The sequence below is a fragment of the Sphaerodactylus townsendi genome, linkage group LG10 (assembly GCF_021028975.2).
Source record: "Sphaerodactylus townsendi isolate TG3544 linkage group LG10, MPM_Stown_v2.3, whole genome shotgun sequence".
In the NCBI taxonomy this organism is placed as follows: Eukaryota; Metazoa; Chordata; class Lepidosauria; order Squamata; family Sphaerodactylidae; genus Sphaerodactylus; species Sphaerodactylus townsendi.
This window is the reverse complement of record NC_059434.1, coordinates 43,268,034-43,283,176: the sequence shown is the minus strand read 5'-3', so window position 1 is coordinate 43,283,176 and position 15,143 is coordinate 43,268,034. Positions and strand designations below refer to the sequence as shown.

The 15,143-nt window shown below is 44.8% G+C and overlaps 1 protein-coding gene across 4 annotated transcripts in view; it reads left to right on the top strand.

Annotated features, from left to right (window-relative positions):
- Positions 1–7,973: 7,973 nt before the first annotated feature.
- The window catches only part of FNIP2 (folliculin interacting protein 2), a 61,593-nt gene continuing 54,423 nt past the window's right edge, over positions 7,974–15,143 (top strand). For all 4 annotated transcript variants that reach the window (XM_048509454.1, XM_048509455.1, XM_048509453.1 and 1 more), the window contains exon 1: positions 7,974–8,259. In XM_048509454.1, coding sequence (XP_048365411.1) covers positions 8,045–8,259 — 215 coding nt within the window. In that variant the 5' untranslated portion in view covers positions 7,974–8,044. The remainder of the gene's footprint in view (positions 8,260–15,143) is intronic.

Below are 15,143 nucleotides of genomic sequence, written 5' to 3'. Positions count from 1 at the left end.
GGGGGAGCAAATGAGTGTATGGAGTGTATCAATCATTATTTATTATATTTATAGACCCTACTGGAAACTCAAGGTGAATTATACATGGTATAAAGCAATGTGATCAAATAGCATGAGAGATCTCTAATGCACTGCAACAGGACTAGGATTCCAAAAATTCACAAAGTACAAAGATATCAGACATGCCGTGTCAAGCAATGAAAAAAAGGGAATAAGAAAAAATGAAAACAATGCTGTAAAATAATGTTGGAATTGCATACACTGCGGCACAGACAGCAGTCCTGTTCTCTTAGGTTTATAAAAATCCTTTCTCAATTGAAGGAGCCTTTGAGTTATTGATGCCTGAAACTGCAAATACAACCTTCTTTTCTCCATAGATTTTCTGCAAAGGAAACAAAAAGTTCTATCACTCAAAACAGAGTTCAGGCCAAGAACACCATCTATAGTAAACGGGTCAGGGTTTTTATTTTGCTTTGGGGTAAACGAGCTAAGATGATTTTCTGTACCTAAATCTGGAGAACAAATTAATTTAATGTATTGTCGTGGTCTGGTGGATCTTGTAACAGACTTCCCTCTGTGATACACCTCTGAAGATGCCAGCCACAGATGTAGGCAAAACGTTAGGAACAAGATCCACCAGACCACGGCCACAAAGCCCAGAAAACCCACCAGAACCAAATTAATTTAGTTCGCTGAAAACTCTCTGCTGCTGTTCTGTGCTTGAAGCTTAGCTATTGTTGGGTTATAGGTATGAATCTGTCAATTTTCTTACAGGATTAAGTTATTAAACTGATGCCAAATGAGACTCTCAATATTCAAAAACCATAACCCTCCTCCCCTGGAAATAAGATTACTGTGGGGATCACATTAATTAGCAAAAGATTTGTGCTCATTTACCTCTAGGTGTAAATGCCTTATTTGTCTCCTGTCAAAAACAATTTCCCCAGCAATTAGCTCTTTAGGACTATTGTGGAACACTGCCCTGTCTTCTCTGCCTTTGCTTTGTTCAGAGTCTGGTACAAGATCTTTATCCCTTCATTACTTAATCCCTCTCTGTCTTTACTCCAACATAATTTCACTTCACTGCTTGCAGGCTTTTAAAATGAAGACTCTTCAGCCTTGCTAAGTATTCATTCTGTTTTAGCCAATTGCACAAAAAATTTATGACAAGATTTTTGACAGGATTCACACCTTTTTTCTTCAACTGTTTCATTTTCCACCTTAAGTAGAGAATTTACACTTGAAAGACTTGTGACAAATTTCACACCAACCCCTAATGCTGATTGGAAGGGCATGACAAATGATTGATGGGGCACTGTCCCCTTTTGCCCCACTCTGGCTATGGTCAGGGCCTAGAGCAGTGGTTCTCAACCTTCCTAATACCGTGACCCTTTAATACAGTTCTTCATGTTTTTTTTTTTTTGACAAATTTTTATTAAAAATTATAAAAGTCATTACAATTTCCAGTGTCTTTGTTATCGACTTCCAAATACATAAAACATGCATTTTGCAACTAAAAATGGACAAACCTAACAAACAATCAGACAAACTACAAAAATGAGTAATAAAAACGTAAGTGTAGTACAAGAAACCCTATAGAATGACGTTCTATTATTGTATATCTACACCTTTGGGTTTCTAAATTCAAAGCAAAACTAACCTGGCTTCCGCAAACTTTGTGCGAGAACACCTCGTTAACAACATAAGTTTTTAAATCTATCTCTAATATAACTTGTTGAATTGTATATTTCCAACTAACTAATCTCTAGTCAGATTAACCTAAATTAAAGTATCTTAGAGTTTCATTTCATGTTTGAATTTTCCTATATATTATTCTATTATGGTTCGGCCTCTAAGCCTTTTAAAGATGTCTATTATTTTTCATAAACATTTTCATGTTATTTCTCAGAGCGTACAATTAAATCTAATACTAATACATAAAATCCTAGACGAGAGCCTTAATACAGTTCTTCATGTTGTAGTGACCCTCAACCCTAACATTTATCCATTTTACAGATGGAGAACACCGATGCAGAGAGTCTTAGGCAACCCCTATGAAAGGGTCATTCTACCTCCAAAGGGGCCCGACCCCCAGGTTGAGAACCACTGGCCTAGAGGGATGCACTGTGGGTGTGAAGGAGCACCAGTTTGAACCTGGAAGATTGAGAGAGCAGTGCCTTGGGTGAGGGCAACCCTTGTGGATGTGCAGGATCTCTGACTGAGAGTCTGATGCAAAGTGACATATCTGTTACTTTGTAGGAGCCTTCATTTGTGTGCTACTTATACAGTTTATGTGTTACAGAAATGTTACTTTCTTCCTCAAAGGGAACCAACTGTAACCTTTAAAAACTTTACTGGGAGTAAGCCCTATGAAACAGAACTGGGTAGTACTGGGTTTTCTTCATTTTGGAACTGGAAAAGGCAGAATGTGAAGAAAATGTTAGTTTTTCTTGTGAAGAACACATCAAACATGAACTAAAACTCTTTCAGAAACAAAATTACTGAAGTCAGTTGCCATCTTCATTTTCCCAGAATGCTACGTGGTTCAGTCTTAAAGGAGCTGTGACGTGTACTTATGACACCAAGTTATACTGAGCCCTATGGGGGAGAGCGGCATATAAGTTTGATTAAATAAATAAATATAAACATAAAATTTACATCAACAGTTGGCAATCCACCTCTGCACGTTTCTTGCCTGTAAAACTCCACCAGGGATCACCATAAGTCAGACATGACTTTAAAGCAAAAAAAAATTACTCCCCGTCACGCTCGACTTTTGACAAAAAAAGTTCATATCTATATATGCCACACAGAGATCTGGTATTAAAATAGAAAATAGTAGTGCCAGTAATCAGGTCTGCAGCCAAAATTCTTTTATTGTGGGAAGTGGGGGAGAAATGAATACAGTGATGGTCATCCCATCATTATTTATTTTCTTTATGCGTTATATACATTTTATTATTATTTTTACCAATTTTCTACTTGAGACTGAAGTTGGATTACATTGTATAAAACAATGCAATGGAATAGACTGAGTAATCTAATGAGCAACTCAATAGGACTAGGATTAGAAAAGTGCAAAAAAATCCACACATACAATGTCAGGCAATGTAGAAAGTGGAATTACAAAAAATGAAAATGGTGCTGAAAGAGCATGATACAACATACAACAAATAGATAATATATAGCATAAGCTATTGTATACACGTCTGTGTTAATGTAGTAAAAATACTGTTTTTACAACTGTTTTACATAGAATTAAGGAAGTGTGGGACCTTTTCTTCCAGTTATTGAAATCTTAAACTGTAAATGCAACCTTCATTTATCTGTAAATTTTCTACAATGGAAACAGAAATCTCTGTCCGTCAAAACAGAGCTTTTGAACTAAAAACACCTGTAATGCCATCTGTAGCTAAAACCCTGCTCAGCTTTCTTGTTTTGTTTTTGGGTAAATAAGCTCATGTTGTAATTTTCTGTACCTAGGCCTGGAGGACAAACTGGTTGATTTCTCTAAAAACGCAGGTAGCCCAATCCATAGCCCAGGTCAGTTGGGGGCGGTGCCATTGCAGCACTGTCCCCAGAGGGCTTTCTGGTGGCCCAGGGAGTGTGAACTCCATCCCCCCAACTCAGCCACCAGAAAGTCTGCCGTAGTGCTTAATGGAATTATGCCATCTTTTTAGCCTGGGCAGTGGTGTAAACCTGGGAATGCTTCCACCATCCCCCAGCTGCACAAACAGATGTTGTGCAGGCACGGGAGGTGTATCCAGGTGTCTCAGGAGTCTGTGGCAGCTGCACACCAGCGTATTTGCCCATCCACCAGGGTAAGTGCCTTGGGGAGGGCACTTCTGGCAGGGGCTGCTCTACCTCCAGGAGTCACTTTGAGCCCCCCACTCTGGATTGGACTGTTAGTCTGTTCTGCAGTCCTGTATTTGACATTCAGCAGTTCGTTGGATTCTGATTATGAATCTGTCCATTTTCTTACCCAGTTATAAACTGATGACGAATGAGATTCCCAATATGCAAGCCATTGTTATGAAAATAAAACCTTTTAAAAAATGATTTGCAAATTCAATACAACTAAATCACTAGTTCAAGGCTCCTAATGGTGTCACCCAACAAATGGGTAAGATCAACAGCAGCCTGTACCCATGCATTTTCTGTTATGATACCCATCTTGTAGCATGGCCTTTCTGAGGAAGTCAGGAAAGCTCCCACCCTTTTTTCATTCTGCAGATTACATAGAACAGAATGGTTCAAGAGGGATATTTTAAAAAGATAATGAAGCTAAATGAAAAAGAATGGTTCAGGAAGGAGCTGTCAACTTTATCACTTTATGTTGTGTGTTATCTGTTTGTTGTATGTATTATCCTGCTCTTACTGCCTAGCGTTCTATCTTTGTAATTCCATTTTCTGCGTTGTTTGGCGTATCATGTACAATTACTTCTGCTATGTTTCAAACTGCTGTTATTGTACTCTTATAACAGTGCTTGTTAGATGTCTCGTTGATTGACTTACACTGTGTAATCCATTTATATCTTAGTGAGAAAGGTGGACTATAAATAAATACGTACATAAAATGCATAGGATCAGGTGGCTGTGAGTAGAATTCTTTTCTAAATGAACATGCATACAACCAAGCAACAGTGGCATGATTATATACTTGTATATGTTCAATGGATAATAATCAGCATCCGCATTTGATTTTCCTGGCCAATATTTTATACTGAAATTGAAATCAGCTAATTTCCCTACCTAGTAATACATAGTAGCATTCAATCTTACAGATATAAAGAAGTTTTTTATCATCACTGTAAAACAGTAATGAGGTTGCATAATAGAGGTCGCCTTGGAACATGTCTATGGCTACCCACTTCAAGGCCAAGAATTTCAGTTTCCCTGCATGCAGATGATATTTTTTTCTGCTGTTGCAGGTATCCTTGAACCTTATCCAGTAACTCAAAGCTGACCTTCCTGTATTGATAGAGAACTGTTCCAGGTCCTTCATTAAAGGTATCCACGTGTAAAACAAAAGGTTATGATCTGTTTGGGTATACCATTACTGCAGACTGTATTCAATGGTCAAGTTGATCTGGTGTTCCTTAATCCAAGTTATTGGTTGTGTGGAAGGTAAGCATCCAGAAGACCCTTTTTGTCCAAATTTCCTCTTCTGGGTTGATTTGTGAGATTCACAGCCCAATTGGGGAGGATGCTGCTTGGATGCAGTATGGGATCATGCTGGTGCATTTCCCCCTCCACTGGGGTAGAGGGCAAGGTCGCCAGCATTGGAACACCCCATAGCTCAGCAACGGTAAAGCTCAGAAATGGGTGCTTCTGCAGAACAATGCTGGTGGCCAAGCAGATGCTGAAGTGAAGGGGGTGGGACACTTCTGGTGGTGAAGCCAGCTGTAGTTGACTTCCATCTGGGCTTTCAAGTTGGGGACATTAGAGCCTTGAACTTATGCAACACAAAAGTGGCATAACTCCTTTTAGCCCCATGGAGGACTTTCAGGTGTTTTGGAGGGTTTTTTTCATGCTGCCTTCCCATATCATCTGAAAGTCCTCTGGAGACGGCAACAACCCCGGCCACTTGGGGCTTGTGGATTGGTCTGCCCATACTGATAGATCCTGGAGGAAAGTTCAGCGGGTTATACCGGGGTGTGTGTGGGTGCCTGAAATGGCTGAAGTATACTTTTGATAATAGGAAAGGAACCCTAGTCATTTGTGAAATTCCTTAACAGTCTCCTGGGCTTGTTCTGCCAGTTCGCAAACTGCCAGAGGGTCAACTGGATCCATTCTGTAGCCCTCAGTAGACACCAACATTCCTAAATAGAACCTATCTTTTAAAGAAATTACATGAGGGAGCTTTGAGTTTGATGCTGTACTTCTGTAGATGTTGTAATACCTTCACATACTCCATGTTCTTTAAACGTGAAATTGTAAATTAGAACATCATCCAAGTAGGGAATGCATGTTTCACTTCTAAGAACTTCAAGGCAGTCTTTCATATATCTCTGGAATAATTGTAGGTGCTCCCTTTTTGAGACTGTGGATAGGTCGATTAAACTGTCTACTGTGTCTCCTCTCCCCCTAAAGTATTTACTTTGACTGGTACTCTGAATGGCTTGTTTTTTAAAACATTGTGTTAGCTTTCACATCCTTGATTTCTTTAATGCTAGTTTTTAGTTCCCATATGTCATTCAACAAGGAATTGCTTTTTTCCTTAATTGAAGAGACAGCCTTTGCCTCATCTAAGGCTCTACCTATAAATGCTATAGAGCAGGGATACTGTTTCTCCGTTTCTGTTGTTTCTCTCTTCTCTGACAATAAAATTCAGCTTTTCAAATAAAGTATTATCTGACTATCATTTAAATAAGGCTACATTATGATCTTAATATCACTTAATGTGTAAGAAAGTGCAGCAGCAAGTTTTGTACCAAGGCAGGGTCATACTTTAGGCCAGAAGTTGGGAAGCAAATAGGAATTTTGTCTCCAATCCAGAAATCTGACAAGGAAATCTTGGGATTCCTGTACTGCTTCGGACAACTCAAAACAAAGTTCTGTCGTATTTTTTCCCTGATAGTAGGATCTCAGGATGTGCCTTTATTTTGCTAGGCAGAGATCCCTGTTTCCCTCCAAATAACTCCTCAAATAGTCCAGGATAAATGATCTTGGTAACAACTTTTATGATTTCACTGTAGCCTTTTTATTTTTTTGGCCATTTTCAATCTGATAGGCCAGGTTGCTAAAGCTCAATCTTTCTCTTTGCTGAAAATTGCCAGTCTTTCTACATATCATGAAATCTTTCCTCTGGATTGATTCTATTGCCATTGGTAGCTTCCACTTCACCAACATTTTACAGCGGTGGTGAAGTGTTACGAGTGGTAGACTCTAATCAGGAGAGTCAGATTTGATTTCCCACACCTCCACATGAACGGCTGACTCTTATCTGGTGAAATAGATTTGTTTCCTTGCTCCCGCGCATGATGCCTGATGGGTGACCCTGGGCTAGTCACAGTTCTCTCAGAACTCTCGCAGCCCCACCTACCTCACAAGGTGCCTGTTGTGGGAAATATAGAGGCCATTTTTTCCTCTTGTCTCTCATGCCCTCAGGGTGGGAAATTGCCTTCCACAAGTGAATAAATACGGAGCCTCTAGTCCATAATGGCTTTCTGACATTTTACTTGTTCTTAGGTTGCTTCAAGCCATAGTTTGTAAGATGCTTGGATCCTTGCAGTTGAGAAAAGTGGGGTATAAAGCCAAACTTCTTCTGAGATGCGTCAGACTGTTACTACAGTCTTACAGAGCTACTCTTGTGGAATTAATTCTAAACCAGACAGAAAGAGTCATTGAATTCAGGTGGAACTTATTTCCGCCTGAATATTGCAGAGCTTCAGTGTGATATACACTCATGTGGGTGTAAATCCAACTGGTCACCGTTGAAATTCCCACAAAGTATGAACAGAATCTAATGAAACAGATTAAAACAAAACAAACGAGGCGCTAAAGCAAATACAAAAGTGGGAAGGAAGAAGAGACCATCTCAACTCTGATGCAATCATAGCAAATTCCGTACAGATAAATATTGATTCTAAAAAGAATACTCCACACAATAAATAATTGCGCATCGTGCTATTTCTAATTTTATGGCGCCTATCTGAAAATCCGGCCAACCACTTTCCCCACTATCCTTACATCGCGTTCTAGCCACACATATATCTTATAGGCAATTGAAATTTAAAAAATATATATATTATTTCTTGCAATAACACCAGCGGGTATCGCTTTAAGCTTCCGGCTGGAGCTTTGCCCTGTGCCTGAGGAAAGCTCGGGATCCCCGGGTATCCAATGACAAACGCTGCAAGGGGTTGTTGCGAGAGTCGCTCGCGCCGCTGGGGGGAGTCGTGCCTGCAGCTGGGCAGAGGGGTTCGCCTCGTCCAGTCATATGACCGGCTGGCGGTGCCTCCATTGCCGCTGCTTGCTTGCTTGGGAATCCGGGGAGGCGCTGCTTCCGAGTCTGCTTGCTCCTAGCCGGCAGCTGCCATGGATGCTGCAGCAGCTCTGCACTGAGTGGCTTGGCGTGGCTCCTGCTTCCACCCCCCATGCTTCCCTAAGGGCGGCGGGCGAGAGCAGCAGCAGCAGCAGCATGGCTCCGACACTGCTTCAGAAGCTGTTCAACAAAAGGGGCGGCGGCAATAGTAGTAGTAGCAACAACTCGGGTTCTCCCTCTTGTAGAGCTCCGAAGGAAGGGCCGGGGATCAGGTGAGGAAATGCATGCCTTTCTCCTGAGTCATCCGTGTGTTTGGAATTCCCGTTTTGCGAGAGAGGCGCTTGCCTGTGAGCTGATGCAGCAGCCTGTTTGAGTCCTTAACGGGCGTGGGGAAAGGGGCAGATCACTGTTTGGGATCTATGGGGAGGAGGACGAGAATGCACCTTCCTGTGGATCGGTTGTGGTGGGGCTCGGGCCGGATTGTAATTTAAAAATGGTCCTGAAATGGTTAAGACGTGTTGCACATGTTCAGCATCTGTTTCGTAACAGCCTGTTCTGTGGGTAAAGGCGGACATCTCTCGCTCTTTCTGGACTCCAGGGCACCTCGGGTTAGGGTCTTTTTTTTCGTGGCATTTCATCATGGTTTAGGCTGGCTTGTGCTGTAAAGAGCTTCGAATGTAAACTCTCTGGTACGTGTCTGTAGCGCAGGAAATAGTGTCGGAGTTGACTCAGAGCTGGCTTTAAATCCATGCTCCCTCATGGAGCAAAGTGAGTATTCTGAAGCCTTAGCATAAGTGGAGCTAAGGGGAGATAGGCAAGCAGATGCTCCCACAGGAACAGACTGGGGTGTTAAAAGAGTTCTGCAGCAGTCTGAGATAAATGGCCAGAGAGGGAGGGGGTTCGGATAGGTCTATAAGGGAGAGTGAGCTTACACCTGTTGACACTGTTGCTGAGACCCAGGCCTGAACTAAGTAGTCTTCCTTGCCAGCCACCCCATGGGCCTGAGTGGCTGAACTTATTCTTGACCTCCAATTGCTATCTGGGAACTTTCCTGGTAAAATAGTTAAGGATCATCCTTGCTCTCCTGTGTAGTGCTGGCTTATTTGAACCTGATAATGCATATTTAAAATGCTGAAATGCCTTTAAAGCGCATCCATTCACATGTGGAGTGGAGCTTCTCACAAACCCCTTTACCAGCCAATCACCCTCATCATGATTTACTCGGTATAATATTTTTTAGATGTTGAATGCAAGGTTGGAGAATAGAGCAGGCTGCTCATTAACCTATCTTTTATTTTATGCCATTGCGTTCTCCATGCACATATTTTCTTGAAGGTAGTGAGCAAAAATGAGGCTAATTTGATTTTCCGATGCTTACACTTCACATTTTGAATTTTAGGATATTTGCTGACTGTCTTAATTGGGACAGTAGGTTTTGGCTGCCCAAGGCTTTTGTATAGTGACTGTACACACTTACGAAGCTAGAACTACAATCCGTGAAGTAATTACTGAATTAAACAGTACAGAAATCTAAGTCTAGTGCTGACTTTCTCAGTTATTCTGTGTCCGTTTTGAACACCTTCATGTGAGCAAAAATTAACATTCTTCATGCCCTTGCTAAACTCATCCCTTGGCTGATCACATCATAATTTTCTTGCTTTTACAGTGGGCATTTATTTTTTTTATTTAGAAAAATTGTATGCCACTTTTCCTGGAAACCTTCTGGAGATAGCTTACAAAACATAATGCAAACAAAATATAATGTGAAACAAAAAAAGCTGCTGCGGGGAATGCAAATGTGATTACAAATGTAAATGGACTGATAACCCCACCCGCAATACCATTCACTCAACCACACCTTTGCATAGCAAGTTCCACCCAAACACTTACTGTTCCCCACCCTGGAACATGGACAATATATACCCCACTAAACATTCCCTTCTCACTAGACACAGTGTGTAACAGATCTCTGAAGATGCCAGCCACAGATGCAGGCAAAATATTAGGAACAAGATCTACCAGAACACAGCCACACAGCCAGCAAAGCCCACCACAACCAGTTGAATCCAGCCATGAAAGCCTTCGACAATACAAATAACATTGATTGATTAATTAAAATCCAGCATGATTTTTCAAAGCATAGTGAAGTGCCTCTTCTCTTTTTCAACTTGTAGGATTAGTTTCTTGTGCCACACGGTTGATGTGTAGAATGAAATGGAGACTACATCAGAGTGTCATCAGCCTTCTGCTTTAGCTGACTAATCAAATAGTTCAGAAATCTTGTCATTTTCACAAATCTGTTCAGTTGTGTTGTGAAAGGAGCTGGTCAAGGCCAGTGTGGTGACATGACATGTGTAGACAGCACACTTTCACATGACTTCCCATTCCATTCATTGTGATGGAGATGGGTCTTGTGATTGGGTAATGTCTGGAACTTTTACCAGATTCCTTTCTTTTGAAATGCAAAATGTGCTGTGGAAAGGGAGAAAAGAGGAGCTGGGTTTGTTTAGTTTTTGCCCTATATCCCTGCAACAAGTAATTTCAAATAAGTAATTCTGCTTTTTAAATACAAAAGCCGCGTGCTTTTCTGGTTTTCCACATCAGTCACACATGATTTTCCACATCAGTCACACAGACTGATTGCAGGTAACTGTAAGGAATTCCATAGACGCAGAAATAAAAGGCTTTGGGAGTAAAAGTCCATTTATTAAGACATCTTAGAAAGCTCAAGTACACGCAGTGGCAGGAATGACACTTCCCGCCAGAAGCACAGGTTATAATACCATTCACCCCATCCCCCCTTCCTGCTTCCCATGGGAACAGAGTCTTCATCTCCCGCGCAAAGATAAAGTCTCCGCCGATGCATCTGGCCCATCGCCCGGGCTGTGGAATGTACTCAAGGTTACTTCACTATCAACACCATTGAATCCTTTACACTCTGCCTCCCCTAAAGAAGACCCCTTCCCCCCAGGTTTATGCGGAAAGGCGCGGTGAAAAGCAGAAATAAGGGTGGGGGCTTCAATGTTTTCGGAATAAACCCATTGATTATACCCAGAGGAATATCCCACCCAAGAAACTAAATATTGCAAGCGTTTGCGATTAAAGCGAGAGTCCAGGATAGCGTCAATTTCGTAGTGCTTGTGGCCATCAATAATAGTCGGTGGGGGCCTCTCCGGCGGGTCGTGCCAGGCATCGGAAGCGGGAGCCTCCTTGAGCAAGCTGGAATGGAAGACAGGATGGATGTTACTAAGAGAGTTAGGCAAATCTAAGCGAGCAGTGACATCATTAATCACTTTAGTAATCTGAAAAGGTCCCACAAATTTCTTGCCAAGTTTGGAATATTTATGCACGTCTCTGAGATTTTTTGTAGATAAATACACCCAGGAGCCCACACGCAGAGGGAAATCTGAGCGGTGTTTATCCGCTTGCAGTTTTTGGGAGTCCTTTGCTTGTTGCAAGGCGGTCTGGACCGACTTCCATCCCTCGGCTAGGGATGAAATCCATTGTTGAAATTCTGGGGGGTCCAAAGCAGCTGCGGGTAGTTGTGGCAACGGCGGGAAGGAGCGACCAGACACAATTTCAAAGGGGGTTTTCTTTGTACTACTATGAACCGCATTGTTGTAGGCGTACTCCGCAAACGGAATAAGCTCGCACCAATTGTCTTGGTGGTAGTTGGTGTAACAACGTAAATACTGCTCTAGGGTTCTGTTCGTTCTCTCCGTCTCGCTGTCACTTTGAACGTGGTAGGGGGGCGGCGACGGCCGGGGCGGCCCCCAACAACCCCAAAAACGCTTTCCAGAACTTTGAGATGAATTGGGGGCCGCGGTCGGAGACCACCTTAACGGGGGCGGAATGGAGACGGTAAACATGTTGAATAAACAGCCGTGCCAACTTAGGAGCGGAGGGGATGGAGGCACATGGAATAAAATGGGCTTGCTTAGAGAATAAGTCCACCACCACCCATAAAACCGTATTGCCATGACTTTCAGGCAAATCTGTAATGAAATCCATGGAGATGACTTCCCAAGGGCGGGAAGCTACCGGGAGAGGTTTCAATAGTCCATGGGGCTTTCCCGGGATGGTTTTGGCTTCTGCACAAACCGAGCAGCCCTTAATGTATGCCTCAATGTCTTTGCGCATTGCGCGCCACCAGAACTGCCGGCGGGCTAAGTGCAGAGTTTTCAAAAAGCCAAAATGTCCAGCCGAACGGGCATCGTGGCAAGCTTCAAGAACCTGCTTGCGGAGGGGGGGAGGCACGAAAGGGCCATGAAAGCTCCGGGGGCCCCACTTAACCCGAATGGCATTATTAAATATTCAAATTGTCCAAACTTTGTGTTAAACGCAGTCAGGTGTTCATAACCTTCAGCAATTCTGACTCTGTAGTAAGCTTCTCTCAAGTCTAATTTAGTAAAAATGCGTCCTTTGCCGAGTGCATCTAAAAGGTCCTTGATCAAAGGCAAAGGATATTTATTGGACAGGGAGACCGCATTGAGACCTCGATAATCTGTGCAAAGCCGTAAAGACCCATCTTTCTTTTTGACAAACAAAACGGGAGCAGCGTGTGTGTGTTTGGTAGCCCGCCGTATAAACCCGCGAGCAAGGTTCTTGTCTAAGAAGGCACGAAGTTCCTTCTCCTCATTGGGACTCATGCGGTAGATTCTACCCTTGGGTAGTTGTGCCCCTGGTTGTATGACAATTTTACAGTCAGTGTCTCTGTGGGGTGGCAACTGATCGCATTCCTGCTCCTGAAAAACTCTGGCTAGATCCTGATATGCAGGTGGGATGCCAATAGAATCGGGAGCAATCACTGAGGAAGCCAGAGAGGGGTGTGTGTGTCAGGAGACGTTGGGTTTTCTTCCCAATTCATGTGTTCACCGCAGGGAGGGTCAGTGAATTCTAGGATCCTTTCTTTCCAAATGAATTTTGGTTCATGTAACAATAACCAAGGCATGCCCAAAACTATGGAGTGTTGGCCACTGGCGCCAAAATGAAACTAATTTTCTCCCAATGGTCGGCGCAACGGAGGAGAACCGGCTGTGTTTTGTACTGGGCCGGTCCTTCGTTTCCGAGGGGGCTGCCGTCCATTTGGGTGAATGGTATGGGCTTAGCCAGGGGAATTCGGTCTAGACCTAGCTCCTCTGCCACCTGGGGCCGCATTAAGCAGTGGGAGCAGCCGGAATCCACAAGGGCCGAGGCTATAATGCGAGTGTGTTTAGCGGGGTTGGCCAGAAATGCTTGAACAGTAATGGGAGCGCTGCCTTCACTCACCGCGTCAGGAGTCGGGCCCATGTCCATGGGGGCTGAAGAAAGGCAAACAGCTGCTTCCCCCTCCTCTGGGTCGCCTTCGGTCACCGCTTTAGACGAGCCAGTGGGAGGCGGCCCTGACCTGCGTGGTGGTTTGGCAGACGGAGTGCGCGGAGCTGGAGCGGTTGGTTTTTGCTTCTTGGGACAGTTGGCGGCTAGATGACCTGGCCCTCCGCAGTAAAGACACAATCCAAGTCGGCGACGGCGTTCAGAGGTGGTTTCGGTAGGAGCGGCTGGGCTTGATTTGGTGGACACAGTAGTGGTTTTAGGGCGTGGGCGGCCTCCTTGACGAGCGTATTCCAAACGAGACGCCACCTGAGACCCCAACTGGATCCAATCTGCAATGGTACGAGGAACCCGAATTAAAAACACCGTTTCACGTAGTTTGCTGTCCACCGCATCTGAGAAGTATTCGCATTTCATGCGTTCAGGCCACTCAGGAGGAAGTCGAGCAGCCGCCGCACGAAATTCACGGACAAAGTCTGCAAACGGGCGGTTGCCTTGCTGGATGGTTTTGATGGTGCGGATAGCTTCATTCTCGGCGCCTGGATCTTGAAAGCGCGCTCTTAAAGCTTGGAGGAATGCGGGCACTGTACGAGAGTCCTCATCCTGCAAATCCAAAACAGTCACGAACCAGTCGGCTGCTGCCCCATCCAGGACTGAGCCGATGTCCCGTATTTTTTCGCGTTCAGACCGGTATAGATCATCATAGTCTTCCAAGTGGGCATTGAGTTGCAAGATGAAGTAGGGAAGTTTGGAGCGGTTCCCATCAAAACGGGCTGGTATCTGGGGCCGATAGTAGCCCTGTTCGGCGGCCCTTGGCGCCTGCGGGGGGGGCGTTTGCGCTGGTTGAGCAGGTTGGGCAGGCAGCTGTTGTACGGGGGGGCGGAATCGGGGGCGCTGGCGGTGCCGCTGGCGTTTGGGTGGCGGGACCCAGGTACGTGGCCCCCCTGGCACCGGCATGATCAGTAACAGCATAGGCTCCAACTTGGGGCCCCCTGGTCTGCTGCCTCCTTAGTTCCCTCTCCAACGCAGCCAGCTCCCTCTCCTTGCGAGCCAATGCATCTTGGTGCGCATGCAAAGCAGCTTTTTCTCGTTCTAACTTAACCAGTTCGTCCCGTTTAAGGGCTTCAGTGAGTTCACTTTGCGTGCGCAGAGCCTGAACGCTTTCGCGTTGCCGTTGTAAATCCAGTCTGGACTGTTCCAAGACTTTATCATGGACTGACAGATTCTGGGCATATTGTCGTTGGAGCGCGTCTTTGGCACGGTCCAACTCGAGCTGGACTTCTTTGCGTTGCTGTTCCCGGTCCCTCTGCAGGTTTTCGCGCTCTTGCTGCAACTGTGCCCGTTCCTCCTCCCATAGCTGGCGTTCACGGTTCCATGCCGCTTGGGCATCTCGAAGTCGCCCCACTTCCTCATCCCAGTCTTCTCTCGATGGGAGAGGAAACCGGTCCGGCTGGGAATGCAGGCTTTCTTCAGACTCTTCGTCATCAGGAAGCGAGCCATCGGAGACACCGTAGCCGCCGTAGCCACCGGTGGCTCCCCGAGGCACCTCAGGTGCGGTCGCCGGACCGGGATGGGGGGGGTCCGATTGGGAAGCGGTACGGATACCCCTCCCAATTCCAGGTTGAGTCCCGGTGTCCTTTGGACGGGCCCCAGTGCTGTGCCACGGTGGTTCCTTGGGAGCATCACCAAAATACGAGTCCAGGAATCGTTCAATGGATTCCTGGGTTGCCGCATGAAAGGTGGTCAAGCCCGTCTCCTCCATGACAGGTTGCATCTGAGGTTTGTAATCCACACGAGAACGGGTAGAGATCCGATCCACAGGCGCTCGATCCATGGACAGCGCCCC